Source organism: Siniperca chuatsi, linkage group LG18 (genome assembly GCF_020085105.1).
Source record: "Siniperca chuatsi isolate FFG_IHB_CAS linkage group LG18, ASM2008510v1, whole genome shotgun sequence".
NCBI lineage: Eukaryota > Metazoa > Chordata > Actinopteri > Centrarchiformes > Sinipercidae > Siniperca > Siniperca chuatsi.
The window spans coordinates 4,348,674-4,370,930 of record NC_058059.1 but is presented as its reverse complement, the minus strand read 5'-3'; the positions used below and the strand labels follow the sequence as shown (position 1 = coordinate 4,370,930).

At 40.2% G+C, this 22,257-nt stretch overlaps 1 protein-coding gene across 2 annotated transcripts; it reads right to left on the bottom strand.

Moving 5' to 3' along the window:
- Nucleotides 1-413: 413 nt before the first annotated feature.
- On the bottom strand, nt 414-22,048 carry lhx5 (LIM homeobox 5). Of its 2 annotated transcripts, XM_044174494.1 has the most exons (8): nt 21,952-22,048; nt 19,354-19,383; nt 16,130-16,230; nt 15,551-15,994; nt 13,209-13,432; nt 11,943-12,220; nt 8,480-8,645; nt 414-2,550 (listed from the first exon to the last, which is right to left on the bottom strand). In XM_044174494.1, the coding sequence occupies exons 4-8, from the start codon at nt 15,721-15,723 to the stop codon at nt 2,201-2,203; spliced, it is 1,191 nt and encodes a 396-aa protein (XP_044030429.1). In that variant the 5' UTR covers nt 15,724-15,994; nt 16,130-16,230; nt 19,354-19,383; nt 21,952-22,048; the 3' UTR covers nt 414-2,200. The 2 variants fall into 2 exon arrangements, with proteins under 2 accessions (XP_044030429.1, XP_044030430.1); XM_044174495.1 differs by lacking the exons at nt 19,354-19,383; nt 21,952-22,048 and having other exon boundaries at nt 16,130-16,314.
- Nucleotides 22,049-22,257: the final 209 nt, after the last annotated feature.

Here is a 22,257-nt window from a genome sequence, read left to right as displayed (position 1 = left end):
AAGGCACATAAAATATGCCTTATTATAGAGTGGAACTCAGCATTTAAATGTTGTAGCTGGTTGAGATGGAACTAATTAAATTCATATGTACTCTTGGGTTGTTTATTTTATAACAATGCATCATATTTGAACATTTTATGTTTTTTTAAAATAATAATCTGTAAAGTAAGCTATATAGTAAGTACATAACTATAGCTGTCAAATAAATGTAGTGGTGTAGAAAGTGCAATATTTTCCTCTAAAGTGTCGAGTGTAAGTATAAAGTAGCATAGAATGGAAATTTGAAGTACAACTTCCTCAAAATTGCACCTTAGCGCAGTACTTGTACTAGTAAATGTACTTAGTTATTTCCACCACTACAAACAGAAACAAATAGAAGATTGTGTGATGATGTTTAAGAAGAAAGCCAGTTCTTCAAGTTGTAAGAGAAGGTTTTATTACCAGTGCTATTTACATAGAAATAATACAGCCTTGCCCCTTTTCCCCCCTTAAATGCACATGCACGCACACACACACACACACCCCAAGCATTCAGGCACACACACACACACACACACACATACAAGCACACATACATACACATTCACTTTTGTATCCAAGAATATCCCAATACATCAGAAATAAGACACATTCTCTCTAGAGCTTATACAATGTTCAAAGAAAACACAAATTATCTCAAAACAATATTTCAAGTTAACTCATTGAGGACAAACAGCATTACAAGTGTTCAATGTGTTTTGTGTAAGACATGTTGTGTATGATGAAACAGAGCTGAAAGAGTAAAGACCGAACGGATTTGAAATGAAGAATTACGGGGAGGTTTGGTATGGAATAATATCAGCTAACTTGGGTTGTCTCCTTTCAGAAGCAGTATTATAAGGAGAGATGAAAATATTGTTTCCCTTAATGTAGTTCTACAAAGGCTGACTTTTCAAATAGAAGCCATGATGACACTTGGCCCTCAAACTGCATAATTATCTACTGGAATTATTTAGGGGGAAAAAAGAAAATAATTTGTCCTCTGCAGTACAAAGATGTTCATATACACACAGCCGGACTCTGCTGCTTTGAGTTGATTTTTAATTCTGTGTGTTTTAAGGCCACTAGATGGCAATGAGTGCTTCAGAGCAGACAGTGGTAATGTCACAGATGTTGTCCGCCCCATCTTTTGTTTTCTCTCTTTAGAGGAAGGAGACCTCAGCTGTTGAAGGAGATTCTCCATTATGGGTTCAATGTTCTTTTGAAAATCATTTCCATTAAAACATGTTTTTTAAAAGGGACAGTAACAAAAGGAAGGTCAGGTGAAGCAGTCTGCAGAGCAGAACTATCAGGGCCGGCTGGATGGGTGTGTGTGTGTGCTTGAGTGAGTACAAGTGTCTGTATAATTGTGTACGTGTTTTGAATAATGGTATAGACATCCTTCTTTTGAGCTATGATCAAGACGACTTTTCTTATTAGGGACTTATAGCTGAGATGTGTGCTAGAGAGTCAATGCCAGAGGTGTGTGTGTGTGTGTGTGTGTGTGCAGTTTCTATCAAGGAGCAGCTTTTGATTTGACATACTGTCTTATGGAGGAGAGTGTTTAAAGCAGCGTTTTTGACTAAACATATCGTGTCTTGATTGCCACATACGTGTTTGTATATGAACATTAAAGCATGTACTAAAACCTGGTCCTTTGTCTTTTTAATATTGAGGGTAGAGTGGCAACTTAGCAATGAAGACGTGTAGAGCAACAGAATGAAAAAACAAATATTGCTTTTAAGCAACATTTTTTTTTTAAATGTGGTGAGAAATTAAGAGAACTGAAGATGTCCCCTTTGGCATTTCTCCCTATTGTGTACCTAGAGCATTAGAAGATACCTTCGTTAACATCAAGGGGAAGGCGAGAAGCATTTTTGCTGGGTGGAATCGCAATTTTTTTTTAAAAATAATTCAAGTCCAGTAATCCAGGAAGGGATATGCTTTGGAGTGTCTACTGGGCAGCAAATAGTACTTTTTCCAGCAAGCTGTCCCATTCTTGATTCCTTTTCCATGTCCATCAGTTCGTCACTTGTGAAAATCAGTCAGTGATTTTAAAAAGTCCACCATAGAAATTTCAGCTGTACTTTACACTCCACAATGTGGGTTTTTTTATTTCAATTCATCTCCTGAATTAACTAGGCTGACATTCAGCCCTGGAATGATCCCTGTGGTTCATCCTTTACCAGGCTGTGGTTTCTCCCATCTCCTGGCCTTGGTGGGACATAGGAGCGCTGTAGCTGGAGTTACTAGCCAAGGAAAAAGGAGGACTGGGTCCACCCCCGTAAGCCTCCCCCGGGACAGGCTGCAGGGAGCTCGGTAAGCCCGGCTCCGGACTGGGGGTTTCTGCATGGGAGATCATGTCCGTGAACCTTTGGTCGTCTGAAGGGTGGTGGCCTGATCCCTCCATGGCTCCGGGTCCAGAGGCCAGGATGTAGGGGGACTCGGCTGGAGACTGAGCCTGCGAGGATGGAGGGCCATGGGGGAAGAAGTCGTAGTTACTTCCTGGTCCATAATAGTCACCTTGGTATTCTGTGGACAGGAGAATACATGAGGTTAGACTTTCTATCAAAGACTTTGAATATACATGAAAAACATTCACAGTTCCCCACAGCACTGTGCAATTTTACACACCTCCACCCCTACCTAAGTGGTGAAATTGATCATGTCCAATTTCCAACCAACCGGTCTCCAACAGCCTCATTTGAGTGTATAAACAACTCCACGCCTCTCCACCTCAGTTCTCTCGCCTTTTACACACTGCATTCATCTCCCTCACTCATTCAGCTCGCAGCCATGCGTGCGCCTCGATGGATTCCCCTGCTGAAACTTCTGGATTTGGATGAGAAACTCCAAAATGAGATTCCAGCCTCCCTGCAGCCCTGCCAGGTCCTGTCAGCTGCATCTCTCTCCGTCATGTCTGATGCAGCTTTCAGCAATATCCCTCTCTCCTCTACTTCACTGGGCTGTGGCTATTTTCTGAGCTACACAGCTCACGCTCCATTATTCCCAGCATGCAATCCAGCTAGGGCTGCAACTAACAATTATTTTCATTATCAATTAATCTGCCAATTGTTTTCCTGGTTAATCTATTAATCGGTTTGTCTATAAAATGTCAGAAAATAGTGCAAGATGCCCATCACAATTTCCTAAAGCCCAATGTGACATCTTTACATTACTTGTTTTGTCCGACCAACAGTTCAAAACCCAAAGATACTCAATTGACAGTAATACCAACCAGAGAAAAGCAGCAAATCCTCACATCTGCTGGAACCAGACAATGTAAAGCATTTTTGCTTGAGAAATGACTAAAAAGATTCGTCAGTTATCAAAACATTTGCCAATGGACCAATCAATTAATTGACTAATCATTTTAGGTCTAAATCCAGCATTGTTGCTTCTCTAGCCAGCTGAATTTTCCATCCCACTCATTTTCCCCCCTTTATCATTACATCTCACTCCTCAGTTTTATCCACTTCAGGCTGCATCCAGCATTGCACTAACTGCATCTCTTAGCTCATGGTTTCAGCTTGAGATTGTGTTGCTGCTGTGGTTTTTATCCACAATTGCAGTGTTGGATCATCAATAGCTTTCCACATAAGTCAAATTAGTCTTGGTAGTGACAGGTTTACCCCACTCTGTTTTCATCTTTACAGAGATATCAATTGTGCAGCAAGACAAAATAGTTCAGACATTATGCCTGGTTATATGTCGGCAAATCATTAAGAAAATCCCTGTTAAGGCCTTCATTCAATGATTTCATGCAAATATCAACAAACAAATATGCACCAAGCAGCCTCAGCGGCTTCTTCGGTCTGTTAATTATTCCGAACCTATATGGCACTTTGTACCTTCACTAAAAACCACAAATGTCAACCTCATGGTAGCGCTACAGGAAGATTCATAGCATCACCAGTCTGTAGCCTGTAGGATTCATGCCCTGGGTAACATGAATGTCTGTACAAAATGTAACTAATCTTACAGTTGTTGAGTTATTTCAATCAGTCTGACCGACCAACCAAAAGATTCTATTATTTATCTTGTGGGTAAAAATATATCTATTGTAACTCCAACTTCAGGTTTAAAACTCCCTTTCTCAGGAATATTTGAGCAAAGCTTGTTTCGTGACTGATGAGACTTTCTTGTCTAAAATGTTTCGACTTTCTCATGTCACTCACTTCAAAGCGCTGCAGCAAAAACTGGCATATTAATGGCAGAATACAGCTCAAATTCCTTGCTTTCACAAAAAATCTCCAGCACACACTCGGATTTACAAATATTCTCTGCCTAACCTCTAACATTGACTGACATGTTTATGCCTCTGAGAGGTTTGGGCCCCCAACTAATGTTTGATGTCTCTCATGTATATTCACATTTATACCTCTAATATGGGGACATTTTCATTCGTTATTTATGACTCAGTTCCAAAATGTATCTTGAATGTTGTCTTTTATAACCAGGATTCATGACAAAGGGTTAAAGTGTTGGTTAATAAAAATTATTTTAAAAAAAACCTGATTTTGTCACTTACGTATGGTAGTAGCCGTGCAGATAATTTTGTATTTATGTGGCCAGGTTTTAAGATATTTGTCTCTATGATTTCTGCCTCCACCGCAGTACAACAGAAGTAAATGGAATTTTGCTAACAGCATTGAAAAATTGGATTTTAAATATCGACAGTAAAATGTATCTCCACGAACAATGTCCCTGTTCTCTGGATAATTAATAAACCTCACTGCAAACAGTTTTCATGGGGTCTATTTCTTCAGTAGTTCCAATGACAGCTGCTCACAGAGGAGTCAGAGTAACAAGCAGTTGGATTTTTTTAAATAGAACATTCCAATGCTATGACCACCAAAAATGAAATTCCATTTATCTCCTTTATATTGGAGTGTAGGCAGAAATTGCAGAGACAAATATTTCAAAATCTGGACAAATAAAACCAAAACTACCTCTAGATAACGAGACAGGTAAGACACTTTTGTTTGTTTTTTTGTAATTTGGGTGAACCAACCCTTTATAGTTTCCAAGCAGTGCACACATGAATCCAATCATGAGATCTGTCCTGTACAAATTTGGACATAACCAACCAACCAGTAACCGAGCCTCTCCCTGTATGTATGTAGTACATATTTGACATTTTGGAGTGCCACATGGCTGGTCACCCAAACTTGTAAGAGCATTACTGAAAGGAGTAGTTCTGGAAATTCACTTATTCGTGTTCTTGCCCAGAGTCAGATGAGAAGATCACTCTCATATCTGTGTTAAAATGAAGCTAGTATGAAGCTAACCAGTAGCCGGTTATCTAAGCCTAGCGCAAAGATGCATTCTTATTTGTTTAGTCGGTACAAAACCAGAAGTGTAAAAATGGCAAGTTGTAGTTTTACCGGGAGGGTTATGCTGTGCCTGGCCAAGATATATTTGATATGTACAGAGGCAGGCTAGCTGTTTCCCCCTGTTTTCAGTCTTTGTGCTAAGCTAAGCTAACTGGCTTCTAGCTGTAGCTTCATATTCAACAGACTGATATAAAAGTGGTATAGAGCTTCTCATCAAACTCTGCAAGAAAGTGAATAAGTGTATTTACCAAAAATGTCGAAACGTTCCTTTAATCCTAAACATGGGACTAATATCTCCAAACAAGGCACTGCTATGCATTCAGTCTGACTGCACAGTGTTCCTTTCAACACAGCCACAGTCTCAAAGCAAGGGTCAATGACTCGGATGAGAATCAAACTTATGATGTAGTGCTGATATGGCAAAAGTTTGGGAGGACAGATTTTTGCATATTCATTTGACGTGCTATTCCCTAAAACTGTATTTCATGAGTTATCAGAAAAAATACTTCCATAAATAGTTTATAAAGGATTCATCCACTCCACATGTAGCCAGGTACTTCACACACTGTTTGCATCCATTAACAATTACAAACCTCCCCCTGCCTTCTGCTTCTCACCTCTTCCATATTCTCCTTTCACATTTACATCCCCCTCTGCTCCAAATTCCCTCAGTTACATTAAATCCATTCTGTTTCAACACCACCTTGAACTGAGATCGATGGCAGACTTTATTCGCTTGCCCCAGATGTTGCACTAGCATTTCCCTACTCCCACCATATGCTCTTCTCACTCCTATATCAGTCTGAACAGGCAGAATAAGGAACTAACAGGTTAGATATCAAGAAATATGTTGCCTAATTATAACAACTGCATTCATTCGCTGTCGCACACAGCTTTCGGAAATTACTAAGAGAAACAATAAGAGATGACATGACTTTCACAAACAAGCTAATTATTTGATATCACAAACAGGCCCCTGCTAGATCAGCCGACCTTGAGAATAAGCAACAAGCTTGTGTTGTGGACTGGGCTGTGTGTGTGTGTGTGTGTGTGTGTGTGTGTGTGTGTGTGTGTGTGTGTGTGTGTGTGAGATGGGGGTGGAGGTTGAAGGAGGGAGGCGTTGGCTCTGCAAACTATAATTACACTCACACATGCAGACGCACCATACCACACACATGCATTCCTCCCTCTAAGGAGCAGCAGAGGAACATAGGGGAGCAGTGAGCGCAGATAAAGGCGAGCAGACTGGCCTGTGCTGCTGCGGTGCAAAAGGGTGTGAAAAGCAGCGTGCGAAGAAAGTAAGAGAGATGAGAGCGAGGGATGATGGTTTTGTCCTCTGTTTTCCCCTCCCACTCCCTGCGTTGCAGCCTTGACGGCATCAGTTTATTGTATGATCAAAGCCCAGGACCTTCGGGTAGATGTGCAGGAGATGTACAGACACCATGACTCTCAGACTGTACATGAAAAACAAGCTGCCGATATACGTAACGGGTGCATCTGGTTTATTCCTTCAGTTCGATGTGGGGCTGTTGTTGCGTTAGCGCAATGTTGTTATTTGCTGCCCACCTGCTGTTGTCTCAAAATTATTTTTTCTTGATCCAGGCGACCAATAGAGGCTTAAATAGAGGCTACCCTACAATCCAGATTTTTTTTTCAAGTGGTCTTGATAAGTGTTTTTTCTGAAAGAATATTGATTTGAAGGTGTCCACACCAACTGGAGATCAAATTGTATTCTAGCACACGTGATTAGAAGAGAAAACTACTGTGTAAAGACAATAGCTTATCATTTTATCAGCAATTCATTTTCATTTCATACAATGTTCCACGAAGTGTTGACCATAAAGGTTATACTGTAGTATAGAAAATATATTTTGATATGAAACTGTATGTCAGTCTTTTATTGACTGGAGTTACAATCTTCTTCAGAATACTTATCATTTCAAACTTAAGATATTTGCTATTCATTATTGCAAAGCCTTTTATCTTTAACACTTAAAAAATCATCTATTCTAATGCGTTACTTTCCTTGAAAAGGAAGTCTTATTTCTTAGTCTTATTTTTATCTTAATAATTTGTTGAAGTCATAGCAGCTTTATTTCTATGGAGGAAATTAGCAACTTCTCAGAAAGTCAATGACACTGTGAGCATACTGTGAGTTTTTATCAAATGCTGTAACCTGTTATGGGTTATAAGGCACGGCTTCATCTTGAATAAAACTTAGAGACACTAGAAGGGTGACACCTTTCTATTACAGAATGGCACCGGAAGCAAATCACACAAATACTGGTGTTGGCCTTTATTTTTCCAGAGTTTACACTTGCTGTTCTTGAAGTTCTCCATTCAGAGTGTAGATAAATCAATATAAATTGCATCTTTTGAGATTAAATGCATGACTGAAGTATGCCACCCCTGCTGCAACACTTTCACTGTCAGCTGTGTTTGTAAAGTGTCTGATTGGAAAACATCTGTTCCCCTCAAACATTTATCCTCCCAGCTATATAACAAGTGGTAGCATGCAACAGTTATGCAGGTTTTATGCTTATTTTGAACATTCAAAATCTTTACTTACATTCCTCTGTGAACACTGAGATGAACCAAACTAGACTTTTGTGTTTTGATCAGTTAACAAAAAGTTTCTTAAAGTGTATTTTCCAACATACACACTAACTGAATAGCGTCCAAGGTTAGAGTCAAATTAAGGACGAATCATACGTTGTATCTTTGCACAAAAGATGAATAGATTGAAGAAAATCATGTGACCTCAATGTCCATATGAACTACACAGAGGTTACAGTAAATCTGTAGTGTACAGTAAAGAGCAATCTTTATGTAATCTTCTTGCAGCCTGATAATGCGACTACCAGCCTTGTTGGTGCTGCTGAAGGTTGCAATTAAGTTACACAATATCACAAGTGAGGGTGAAACCAGAATACAGATTTTTTTTTGCCATTACATTTGCTAAACAAAATAGCGCCCAAAATTTTACATTAATATTACAAGAAGTGAAGAACCTACAGTCATGGTGATATAGTATATTTAAAGATAGAGGGAATACATGGCCGTGCACTAAACTTGTATTAGTTGACCCTGCATGTACTGTCACAAGCTAATACTTTATTTCTTACCTCCATAGTAACCGTAGGCCCCAGGTCCTAAAATGTCTGGATCCTCCAGCCTGCCTCCCAGGGGCCTCATCCTCCTCGGTCCCCTGAAGAAGGCGTGCCGCCGGGCCCCCAGGGCACTCAGCTGCTTCATTCGTCGCTCTTTGGATCTTCTGTTCTGGAACCAAACCTGCATTGAACCAGAGAGACCGGGTCACAGTTATCAGCTGATCTCATCGTTTTAAAAGGGTTTTAGCTTGAACTGCAGCCTCTTACTTCAGATTTCAGATTGCATGTCACTATTCCTCAACCACTGGTTTCACTCAGACTTGATGTTGAACTGTCATGCCAAGAGTACAAATCATGTCAAGATTCAGACTCTAATCACAGTCTCTACAAGCTTCAGTCTGTTGCATCGTGCACAAACATGCATGAAGCACAACTGACAGAAATGAAAACAAATTAATATGTATCAACTTAATCTGAATCCTGATCATTTCAGGTAATTTCACTAGTCGATTCAATTTCATGCTCCCTGTTACAGAGTTTGCGTTTGGAACCATAATTCAAACGGAACTTGGAGTTCTGTTTTGTTAAGTCAAGTTTGTTTTCTTTTTTGACAGATTTAAACCTGAAAATTCCTTTAAAGGGCTCTTATTCAAAAACTACAAACGACGAATAAAACTAAATAAAACAAATGACAAAACATATTTGCTTCTGGCTTATAATTGTCCCAATTCTCTGACACCTCTGTAACCATTGTGAACTGTATTTACTGTATAGCAATTAGTTGTGGCCTCTTTTCATTTGTATTAATTGAGGTTTAAATTCTTGGATGTCAGCATTAAAATGGCAAAAAAAAAAAATGTGTTAAAGTTAAACTAAACGTGTTAAACCATTAAAAATGCACTTACTAACCAAGATACATTTTTCAGTGCAATATCAGAATTACAGAGGTCTGATCAATCTAGTAATACCATAGGCATTTTGGGCCTGCAATTCAGGTGGGAAAGGATTTTTACATATATATAATAGAAACGTTACAATAGACCTATATCTCTGAAAAGCACAAAGTATCAAAGACCAAGACAGAAAAGAGGAAAAGCATAAAGATGCTCTGTTTGAAATTAAGCGTCTCATCAATGACAGAGTATAAAAAGACACTTGTAAACCGGAACCAGAAAAAAATACACTTTCAGCTACACTTTTCAGTCATGAAGACATTTTTTGTTGTAAAATTAAGATGAATAGCAAAGTAATATAAATGTACCCAAATACATGACCTAATGCACCTCAGTACAAGTTCAAATAAACAGTCGAAGAGTATAAAAGGGCTTATCGCTAACGTTAAATAAACTAGTCTTTGATGAGGAACAAAGGAGGATTTAAAAATTGGAAAACTACACACCATATGGAAGAATGTCTGCATTTTAAGCACATAACACATCTTGTTTCGCCTTTGCATCAGAGCTGCATAATGATGTATGTTCACCCCAGCTAGGCTACACCAGAGGCAGAATCCCACTGTGCTGCAGATTAACAAAAACACACACACAAAAACACCTAAAACCACTTAGGCTCTGTTCTATGTGCTCCAGTGGCAAAGGCGACACCTGCTTATTGAGAACAATCGTCTAACTGTAGGGTACATTTTTATGGAAATGCTCTCGCTCCCCTCGAGAGAGCGTTGCTTAGGGATTACATACACATGCTGGAGAAACAGCGTGGCTCACAGGACTCCCCGTGTTGAGAGCAATGGTATTTAACACACAGTGAACGAGGAGGAAGATGACGAAACAGAGCCTCCATTTTGGCTCCAAGCAGCACACATGGGTGGGGGATCACGTACAGAGGGATGGACTGCCTGACTGCCTGACTGCCTGATTGATTGATTGATTTATTGATTGATTGAGCTCTGTTGGTGCAGCTCTCTCTCTCACACACACACACACACACACACACACACACACACACATCAGCCTGCAGTATATGATATAGATGAGGCGATGGCGAGGCCCCAGTCTGCTCTAATAAGCAATGGGAACAGGCTGTAAGTGAGTAAGAGCAGAGAGGTGGGAAAGGGGAGGGTGGTATGTAAATCTGTGAAATCAGTGATAATTACAGTGAGTGCACAAAAAGCCGCATCACAGTTGGCAGAGATGGTGCTAATCATCCTGACACAGTCTGCACCCAGACACAGAGTGTGTGTGTGTGTGTGTGTTTCAGACAGAGATAGGTCCAAAACAGTGTACGTTTGTGTTATACTGCAAAACATGTTTGTATGTGGTGTTCCTCTTGCCTTTGGCAGAAACGAGACTAACCTTTCACTAATTTCATGGCTGTGCGACACGTCTGATTACTGAAATAAACCGCTCTCAGCACAAAATAAATATATTTAACATATATATATATATATATATATATATATATATATAACATATATTTTTTAAACATAGTATTTATTATATCCATGCATTCATAAATTGTATTACTAGATCTTAATTTCAGAGCATAAATAAACGCCTGGAGGTATGGATATAAAAACGTGGAAATTGGAGGCAAATAGGAATGCAATTATTATAGAAAGAAATAGTGGCGTGAGCACCATTCAATTTGATCATTTAAAAAAAAGTAATGCATTAAATTAAAGTGTCAAACAGTGTAAGAGCTGATTTCAAAACATTGAAAATGAAATAAAATAAATATTGTTTTAAATAATCATATAAAAACACGGTATTGCTGCAATATGGAATTCCATTGTTAAGTGCGAATATAAAACTCTCACTTTATAAAGTGGCAACACACTGATTCCTCATGTTTTGTATGTTGTTGGTCATTGTTGCTTTTTATATATATTTATATGTACACCTATTTTCCCCTACATTAGGTGTACATAATATTTTTACCAATCTTTGTTCAGCTTTGTTGTCCTTGTTTTCAGCTGTATGTCCATTTCTATCTTCCTGTAAATTGTTCTGCGTGTAACACTGAGAGCAACTCAAAAACCAGAGGCAAATTCCTTGTATGTGTTTCATACTTGACCAGTAAAGCTGATTCTGATTCTGATGTGTGTGGTTTAATATTAAACTATGTTTTTTTGGTGTTTTTTTTAGCTATATAAGATAAAATGCTAATTAAAATGCAAACTAACAAATGCCTGTCTTTGTCACGCGTAAAAAAGCAATTATTAGCTTTTGAGAAGTCTTTTTCTGTCATTGTTATTTGAGAAAATTCCATAAAATAAACCCAAAAACAGAATGCGTGTGGGGGACAATTTAAATTTGAATATATCCTGCTAATAGAGCACATTATGTTTTGACATTTCTCTAACAGATAATAATAATCTCTGCGCAAATTAGTAAAATTAAGAAGTAATTTCACTGATAATCCGTCATTTCGCTCTAATTTGTCTTTGTCTCTGCAGATCTTCCCTCATGGCCGCACACTGTCCTCGGGCTGTTTCAGCATCACAGACAGCTGATCTTACCTGGATGACTCGCATGTTTAGTCCCGTTTCCTGGGCCAGCTGTTCTCGGATGTGCCGGGTCGGTTTCGGCGTGGCGACAAACGCGGCCTTTAACGTTTCCAGCTGCTTGGCCTTGATGGTGGTTCGGGGCCCCCGCCTTTTGGTCCCCGAGTTCTGCTCCTCATTCTCAATATTGTTCGTTTCCTTATCTGAGGACGTTGAATTGTCCGTCTCTTTTATGTCGTCCTGTATTGGGTCCTGCAGATCCGGCGATAAACTCCTATCCGTACACGACGACACTGGGGAACGGGAGGGAAAACAAACAAGAGGAAGGTCAAGATCCGAAATGTCAGGGAGGGGGTGGGGTGGGGGGGGGGGTGGGGGCTGCTTTAATTAGGCCTTGAGATGCACAGCGGCAATACAGACCACACTGGAAAATATGTCTCCAAAATGAAAATATGTCACCAAAATTAAAATATGTCACCAAAATGAAAATATGTCTCCAAAATGGAAATATGTCTCCAAAACCTCTTATATTTGCCTGAAATCTGTCCAAAAAAAGGCACTTGGATGAGATGTTTGCTCTTGTTTTCCAAGCAAATATTTTTCTTTTAATTGTGTCTTTTTTTAAATGTGCTTTTTGTTGTTTGCAGATTTGGTACTCAAAGGACACCTGACAACAGAATAGTTCTCATTAAAGGCCGAGAATAAATTGCAGATATATGTGAACACGTAAATGAACACCAACACGTGAATGTATACGGAACAAGAGAGCGTGACACTCCGGGTGTGGAGTGTGGTTTCTGTCCTCATGAGCTTTCTGTAAGGATGAATAGACAGGAGAAAGAGGAGCAGCACGCACGGCCAGACTAACACACTCATCCCCAGTGGATCGTGGCGAACAATAACAGAAAGCCGTTGTCCTGTGGAGGTAAATATTGAAACCATTCATCTGACAAGGTTGTTGTGAAATGCTCTCCACGGACTACTGGAAATGTTCAACAAAAACACAATCTTTTCAAAGTGTTTTGAAAAGGTTGTGACTGACTGTGGACAAGACTGTGTTTTGTCCCCTGAAAGGCCGGTTGGCATTTTATTTATCAGATATGCATTTGTATAATATTTATCCACACAGGTCAGCCTTATTAAACATACAACATGGCCACACATATGAGATTTCTTTTTTTTTCTTTTTTTGAGATCGAATAGACAAAAACAGCCCAAACACACACACACACACACACACACACACACACACACATCACGGCTTATTATGGCGTTGATTACCTGAGTTCAAGTTGACTTCCTTAATGGCCCCGGAGGTCAAATAATCTTCTTTGCACACAAACTTGTTTTCGTCTATCACGTAGAGTTCCTCTCCCGTGGACAGCTGCTTGTTGCACACCATGCACGTGAAGCAGTTCAGATGAAACACCTTGCTGCGGGCTTTGCGGACCAAGTCGCTCGGCGAGATTCCCTGCAGACAGCCCGCGCATTTTGTGCCAAACCGCCTGGATAAAACGACAAATTCACGTGAAATTGAAAGCGAGATTACGCTCTGTTCAGGCCCACACGCAACGACAAACACAGCAGCGCACAAAGGGCCTGTTAGAAACGACACGAGCCCTTGTTTGGCCAACACAACATCATGTAATTGTTATTATCCAGAAAATATTCATTCGGCTTTTATGTCTAATATGTGTGCATATCAGTGATAATAAAAGGCATTATTAATATCATAATACTTTGGTAGGAATAAATACTTATATCACTAATGCATATAATTGGGCCAATGTTAACAGAAGTCAAATTATAATAAGGGTATAAATATGCTTACTTCTAAGTTAATAATATACCAACAAATACCATCACTAAATAATAATGATAATAATAATAATAATAATAATAATAATAATAATAATAATAATAATAATAATAATAATAATAGAATGCTTCTTATTTCTCACCATTCCAGTAAAATCCCGTTTAAGTATTCCTATTTAGTATTTCGGTAAAGTATTGAATAATTAGTTACTCACAATAAACTAAACAATGAAGAGGAGCATGTCTGCCTTTCTCTACACAACTGAGTGAGAGTATGAATAGTGGCGCGCGGAGCCCGTAAAAAACGCACACACACACACACACAAAAAAAAAAATCCAAGTCTTTGCTTTTAAAACCTGGAGCCGGAAAACCCGCCTGCTCATTATTTTGATGGAGGTGCTCTGACAATAACCCCACGCAAAACGTATTAGTGACAATCAACGCATTGTGGGTTAAGGATATATTATAGGATTAAGCAGAGTGGGAGCATTTAGCGTGAAAATCTTCTCTTAATCCATATTCACCCGCTTAAATACTGGGTGGGAAGACTCATCAATTTGATACACAAACAGCCAAAAATAAATTCAGCCAGAATCCCCCTCCTGACTTGACAGGATGAAGCAGTGTGAGCTGAAGAAGAGATGCTGACTGTTTTTGGTCATTTTCATCATGAATGGAGGTGAAAGAAAACATATCTGATTGATATTCACAGTCATTCGGGAGCGTTTGTCACCTGCACTGCTGCTTTTCTTAACATAAAGAGCTTTAGCAGATGTTTGAGGCTCACACTGAGTCCACTGTACCTGGGGTTTCAGCCGGTCCGGGGTGCTTAAGCCTTTGGGTGAAAGCAAGCACTCCTTTTGTGGAGCATTGTTTTAACACTAATGTAGGCTTGTCTCTCCATTTGCAATGGTATCGCTTCACTGTCCCTCTTTCACATGCATGGCCAAGCCTCCCCCAGCGAAAGGGCACAACACAACAAATGGACATATTAGGGTGATTACTGTTTCGCCTGGCTAATGGCTGGCCATTTAAATCCACCGCTTGATGGGACCTGCGGTAATATGATGGCCAAGGCCGTCCGAGGCCAATAACAGCCCGTCCCGACAAAGGCTAATGCGTCTTACATGTCATTAGACAATTTGGGGGAAAATAACTGACGCATACAAATGAAAATGATGCTAAGAGAGTGCGATGGAACAAACAAGGGCTTCACTTATCACTCAATTACCTGAACCACTTTTTAGGAATTGTGAACTGGTTAATAGCCTAATGGGTGTTTGGGAAAGTGTTGTCTGGATCTGGAAAATAGATTTAAAAAAAAATACTGAGCACAGAATCCACGTGGCTACACTTTTCCATGTCCTTTCTTTTTATTGTAGAGGCCCTATTATTATCATTATTATTATTATTATTATCACACGCTCCATAATGTGACAAATATTTAATTTTAGAGATGAATTAAAAATCTACATTTGAACATAAATGAGTAATCAGTACTTTTATTCTACGTGGAAACCTGTTTTATTGTATCCGCATGCAAGTTAATAAACTGTTTTAACCTATGACTTGATATTTTGACCCCTGTGCAGAAAGAATTTAAGCTTGGCGGGACTTTGAAGGCCACATTATTATTGCTGATATTTTTCTTTTATTTCTCTCTTTTTATATATATATATATATTTGTATCATTCTTGCAGAAATATTGACCTAATCTTAAATTGAGGCATTATGGCGCATATTGTTGTGAAGACTGGAATCAGACCACAATTTTAAAGAACTCTGAGTCCAGACTCTCTGTTACCTGAAAAAGTCCATTTTGCAATAGAGCTTCCCGTCCCTGGAGAAGCACTTCTCGGTGAGGTTGCAGTTGCACTCACAGCACTGGACGCACTTTGCGTGCCAGGCTCTGTCCAGCACGTTGAGGAGGAACCGGTCCAGGATGGGCCGTTCGCACCCGGCACAGTGGACCATCATGTCTCCGGCCTGCAGGACGCCGAGTGCCGACCTTCCCACACGGACTGCGCTGCTCGGACTGGGGCAACCCGGGTCTACGCGGAACAACGTCTTGGCTCCGGGAGGTGTGCTGTCAGGCGAAAACTGGAGGAACCTCCTGTTCAAAGGCAGCGGAGTGTCAATCCCCTGGAATTGTTGTAGTCCTGGTCCTATTTGGTCGCTGTCCTGGCACTTGTCACAAGCCACAATCCAGAGGAGAGGAGGAGAGATTTCAGCCGCGCCAGCTGATGGACTGCGTAATGGACAAACCAGACATGTTTTCTCACGAACACACAGTTAAAACATCATTATTCAAGCGTGTTTATTTCTGATATTTTATCCCTCGCTCGTGCTTTGTTTTGGGTCCAGTCATTTCCTTCGGGCTCACCTCACGTCGCCACTTTCGCATCACTGTGCCTGGGTTATCACGAGGTTTTACCAGCGCGACGCGCATCCTGCGCTCAGATTGGATGACGCCCCTGCTAATTCCTGTGCCAGGAGAGCCAATCAGAACACAGTTGTTATGGTTACAAGTTCATAGCTGTAGCCTCCGAAGCAAGCCTGAATCACACGCCTTACAGAAATACCAGGGCCGTGGATGTTGGGTGTTTCTAGTTTTTAGAGGCCAGCTTGCATGTGGAAGGTTTCATGGTGGGTCATGGAGACATCTCTGACTTTGTATGGGGAAAAGCATCAGCTGCTGGTTAGATACCAACCCAAGAACCTCCCTGCAACATTTTGATCGGGCCTTAAACTTGAAAGTCCACAAAAAAAACGTTGAAGGTTGGGAGATACCTGTATAGCAGGCAAGGGAGGGCGTTTTTAAATGGCACGGCGCTGCCACTGGAATGAATGTGAATAGATGCAATGGGAGTGGGAGTAGCCGAACAAGGGCTAATGCTACACAACCTTATAATGGCCTTGTGACAAAACGCTCCTGCATTACACTGTGGCTGTGTCGGGTGAAGAGGAGGGGCCGCGGGCCTTTTCTCATGCAGAGAGCTATTTACAGGGAAATGCGATGGATTAGCTGGAGCTCATCAATAGGGAGAGCCTGGTCACCCGGTGCTTTAACAGAGTAGTCACCAATCGAAGGGAATTTCAATATTTACCAACAGCCCCGTTTTGTTAGTCGCAGTTAAGCAAACATGCAATACGCCAATTCATGTAAGTGGTGGGGTGAGACTTGTTTAAGCATTTTCTTTCCACGGTAATGAATCATTTGAATGACATTAGGTTAGGTGTGAATTTTGACAAATTTTACACAATTATAGGCCGTTCAAAACAACATTTAGAGAGGAACAGATAAACAAGGGCTTAGTTTTAAGAAGCATTAGGCTAAATAGACACATTTTGTCAATATTATTTATTTTTAGTCATATCTATCTATCTATCTATCTATCTATAGGATTAGATCTCTAAACAAGCTACATAATCAAACAGAATCTTTAAATTGTTATTAATGACAAGACGATTTAATAATCAGTGTGCCAAATAAAAGGGATCTGAATATAAATGCATAACCTTTTTATAAATTTTACATTAATATGGCTGATGTTTTTGTCCGACTTATATGTTTTACCATACACACACACGGGAGCAGTTTGTTCAGTGTCAAAGCACCAAAGTCAAAGTGTCCTTGTCTTGCTTAAGGGCATGTTGACAGGTGGACAGGAGAAGCCAGGTATCAAACCACCAACCTTACAACTAATGGCCAACCCACGCTAACACCTGAGCTTCATGCATGTCCCTTTCTTTCTTCTCCATAATCTTCCAAATGAACTGCCTTTGCTCTATTTACTTCCCTTACTGTAATGGCTCCTGTTTTTTGACATCCTAAAATTTTGTTTTGAGAACCATTACAAGAAGTCTCAACTTCTCAGCTGTGGCACTATAGGTATAATTTGTGTTTTCCTATCAAAATTACGCCCAATATACCAATATCCTCCAGGTAGCAGTGGTAAACCGGGGTATTTCAGGTCTTTGCAGAGACGAGGCTGAATGAGTTTCCCCAATTATCCGAGCTCCTAACATAGTGGCCTTTACCCTGTAAAACGAGGGAGGGAGCAAGGGGGGGGTTCAAGAGGGCAGACAAAAAGCCCACGGTGGGAAAAAGAGCATGTGAGGCAAATGTGTCCAAACACCTCTTGTTTGAATGTAGCCACATCACATTGTACAAAAGAATAAAAAAGCCCTGTTTGCTTTGCTCTGCTGTGCTGTGCACACTGAACGGCACCCAAACGGCGAGCCGCTCACCTGTGGAGAGAAACGAGGGAGCTGTCCGTGGTACTGAAGCCAGGGAGCACCAAGGACAGCAACAGGCTGTTCTCTTTTCAATGGGATTCACTGAATCATTGTACATTACATGAACACTTACAGTATATCACACGCTATACTGTAGACACCATTACAGTAGGCTACATGTTAAATGGATTCTAACTTGATGAAACTGGTTAAACTCTGACCTTAAGCCAGTGATCATAATAACATGACATGACATTATATCCTCCTACAACAACAAAACACATTTTTCACTTTTACAAAACACTTTTGACACTTTGTCTTCAATGCCTTTATATCTCTACTTCACTTTGATGCTTCCAATTATGTTTTTAAGATGTTTTTAAAGATTTATGCCAGACTGCAGAGGTTTGTAAACCTGAAGACTTAAAGATGGGTTACCTGGGTCTAGTTTAGTCGTGATAGATTTTTCATAAGGCGACAGTTTCTCAGGTGGAGCAAAACATGACACATCACGGTATGAGCTGATTGGACAATGTCATGGTATTTTATTAAAATAGCATCAAAGATATAGAAGTAATAACACAAAATATATTGAAAACAGTTTCATTAAGGAACAGGGGTTTGCTCATAAGATTTAGGATGCATTCGTTTGATTCTTTCTTCATGCTTATTTCACCATTTCATACAAGGAAAAGACATGTCACTTCACTTAACTAATGGCGAAATACAGACTCGAAATACAGAGTCATTCCATCAACACTACAGTAAAACATTTCTCAATAAAACATTAGAAATCTTTTGAATTTTATAAAGTAAAGCAAAGCTCAAATACCTATGAACTGGAATTCATTTGAAGTTTCAACATATTCAAATCTCAGTGGTAAAAATCCTGTCTCTTTCGCCTCTTCACAAAACATATAGAGAAGCCTTCGCAGGTTGGAGAAATGAAGGATGGATTGTTGTTATTCAGCACATGAAATAAGGAGCAGAAAGCGTTCGAGCCCAGTAAAAGTTACGGAAGAGGATTAACAAAAGATTCCAAATCATACAAGAATAATTTTGATGAACCATTTTATGAATTGCTTAAAGCACTTTTTTAACTATTTATTTTGAAGGATAGAAGTTTTGTTAGTACACCACAGCTGTTTACGCGTGCCTACAGACCATCACAACACATATTTTTCAAGGACCAACATCTGAAGTGAGCATCAGTCCCCTTTCTTTGCTATGAGGCCTTCATGAAATATCTCTGAAGTTGCGCATCGCTCTCTCACTCTCTCTCTCTCAGTCTTTTTTTTGTTTGTAATGCACAGGGAGTAAAAGGAGAAATTTAAACACTGCAGTAATTTCCACAAACCCTGAACGTACCCTTTCAGTACGAGCTCCTATGTGTGGAATCTAAGGATGACAGAAAGAAAGGTTAGTGTTTGCAATAACTGAATTTCAGAAAATACTTTTTAAAAAACAAGCAAAAATAACTTCCTCCTGGTGAAGTAGCTTGGTAATTTGTGGTTGTTGCTGTGCGCTGTGAGCTGAAATGAAGCCATAAAGGGAAAAAAGAAGGCATAGATAGGAATATAAACCAAAAAAAAAAAAAAAAGTGGAGAAAAAAATGTCTACCCCCACACCCCCAAATTCACCCCCAACCTTCACTGCTCCACTCCCCTCCACTCTGCACCGTGACAGCCCGGACACCTGAGCAGACCGGTTCCTCCCCTCTCCTCCTCCCTCCCCTGCAGCCGCCATTCCATGCATGCAGTGTCACCCCAACCCCAAAGACGCATACACACGCATACACGCTCACACACATGCACGCTCATGACCACCTCCAGGGCCCCTCTTTGGCAGGGCGAGTCCCAAGGGAGAGGTTAGTATGATGGATGTCTGATTGGTAGCCCTCCCTTAGGGCCTCCCTCTCCGTCACCTCTCTGCGCTCTGAATTAAAAGGCCGTTTGTCTCCTCTGAGTCCTCAGCTGTAGAGAGCCGGCCTGCAATTTCACAGCACTCAGAGAGAGAGGGAGACCATTACAGAGGAGGTTGTCAGGGGAGCCATCAGAGCCCGGACACGCCTGAGGGACTCTCTCTTTCCCCTCTATCTTTCTCTGCTCCCGTCTCCTCCTGCTCAGCCCACCAACACCTCTGTCCCAGTGGAGGCAGCCAACCCTACGCTCACAAATATGTAAATATCCAAGGCCTCTGTTACATTCAAGCATGTTTGCACCTATATGCATATAAGCATGCACACTCAGGCATGCACCAATGCATGCACACATGTCATTTGGGACATCTTTATATCCATCTTTCTCTGTTGGTGCTTAAATAAATTAATGAATCTAATTATATAACGTTACAGGAAGTCTATAGAGCTTTTGAAAGAAGAAATAACATTCTTACTCTTGGAAATTAAAACTTGAATTCATAAGCAATAAAACACTCTTAATTAATACAATTCACATTTATTTTGCTGCTACAGCCTTACTTGGTAACTGACATTACTGAGTCAGTTTGATGCTTTAACATTTACTGTTTTCCCAATTTTGTCACTTGTGGCCACAGTGGCAGCTGTTAAAGGTTACATAGGCCTGTTATATTGACAACATTTTTATGCAGATGAATATAAAAAATAAAAAAAACATCCACAGAACTTTTAGAAAGGTGCAGAATAAAAGTATAATTTTTCCTAAAAAAAATTATTATGATTGTGAATTAATCATCTTAAAAATGTTGATGGGTCCAAAATTAATGTTTTGTTTATCTCTGTGTGAGATGTCTGAAGTTTGGTTCCTGTTTCTAAGAAGGCTTGTGAGCCAATAGTATAACACATTGGTATCATGTGGTATAGTTGCCAGTTAGAATGGAAAAAACGGACCCTGACATTAGCACATATTAGCTAACTTAGCTTAATTGTACAAACAACAATAACCCATAAGATTACAGTTCTGCATATTTAAACTAAATAAACAACAACTACCAGCAGTCGTGGTCCTTAAAACCTTAACTAATGTGTTGTCACCGGTTAGATTGTCAAAATTAGAAAAATAACAGCTTCAGTCCCTGAGGACCTACGTTAGCATCAGAGATGGTTGCATCTAGTTTCCTAACGTTATAGTTCCCTCAAACAATGTAACCTTATAACGAAAATGCCTATCGGAGGGGATTTAGAAGTACGACATAACCAACGGCCCAGGGCCAGTACAAGTTTATGCAGGGCAACTTGATTGACCAGTCACTGGTCCATCCAGGCAGGTGGCGGACTGGTCCGCTTATGAAAAGACGGTCGATCTTCTTTAAGAACGGAGTGGACGTGGGATCCCAATATATTACCGATGCGTCATGTCAAAGCGAAATTGAAGTTCCAAACTACTGTAAATCTGCTCAATATACTGTTTAGACCCAAAACGTGCAAGGGTGTCATCTCATTTAGCAGTCTAACGTTAGTCTGAAAATACAGACATGATCATACAGTCGTCCTTTCCGCCTTTACTCTTTGATTGGATTAATGTTATCAGTGTTATCAATAGCACCTTTAAACAAAAAACTGGCGTAATTCTCTATTTTTCTCATTAACAAATTCCATGGGGAGACCAAAACCAATAATGCAGTACTGCAGTGCTTTATAGAATGAGTTCGTACGACCTGTCATCCAACCACGTCCATGTCTTTATATTTGTTCCAAATGGCCACACTTGAAGGTGGGGCGAAAAGCCTGCTGTCATTGCCTCCTCCTGGCTGTATCCCACTGCCTCCTTGATTTCTCCACAGCAACTCCTTTTGTGGGTCTTTGTAGTCTCGAGGCAATGAATCATACAAATGGGGATAACAGCACATACGTTTTTGACAGTCTCTCCTGGAAGGCATTCATGGTGTTGCACTCGGTTGTACACATAAAAAGTTATAGAAGTAGTTGTGTGAAGAATCAAAAGACAGAGCTTGACAGAGAAGTTCAAATCCTGCGTATTTTCTCACCTGCGCGCACCTGATTTGATTAAAGTGGCTGTGCTTGTCGGATTGTCACGTCGGAAAGGTGCGAAGGGGAGAAGGTTTCAGAGGTTGTGCGACAATCCTGACCCCTCTCTCAGTACTTTCCTACCCTGTCCGTGGCACTCAGCCCACACCTGTTCATTCCTACTCAAGACGTAAATCTTTAAAAACAGGTCATATATATATATATATATATATATATATATATATGTAGTTTCTTTTATTTAAAGGCTCAATCGTTTCTTAAAACAGCTGGGCATTGTACTTTTTGACAAACTTTACTCAAACAGG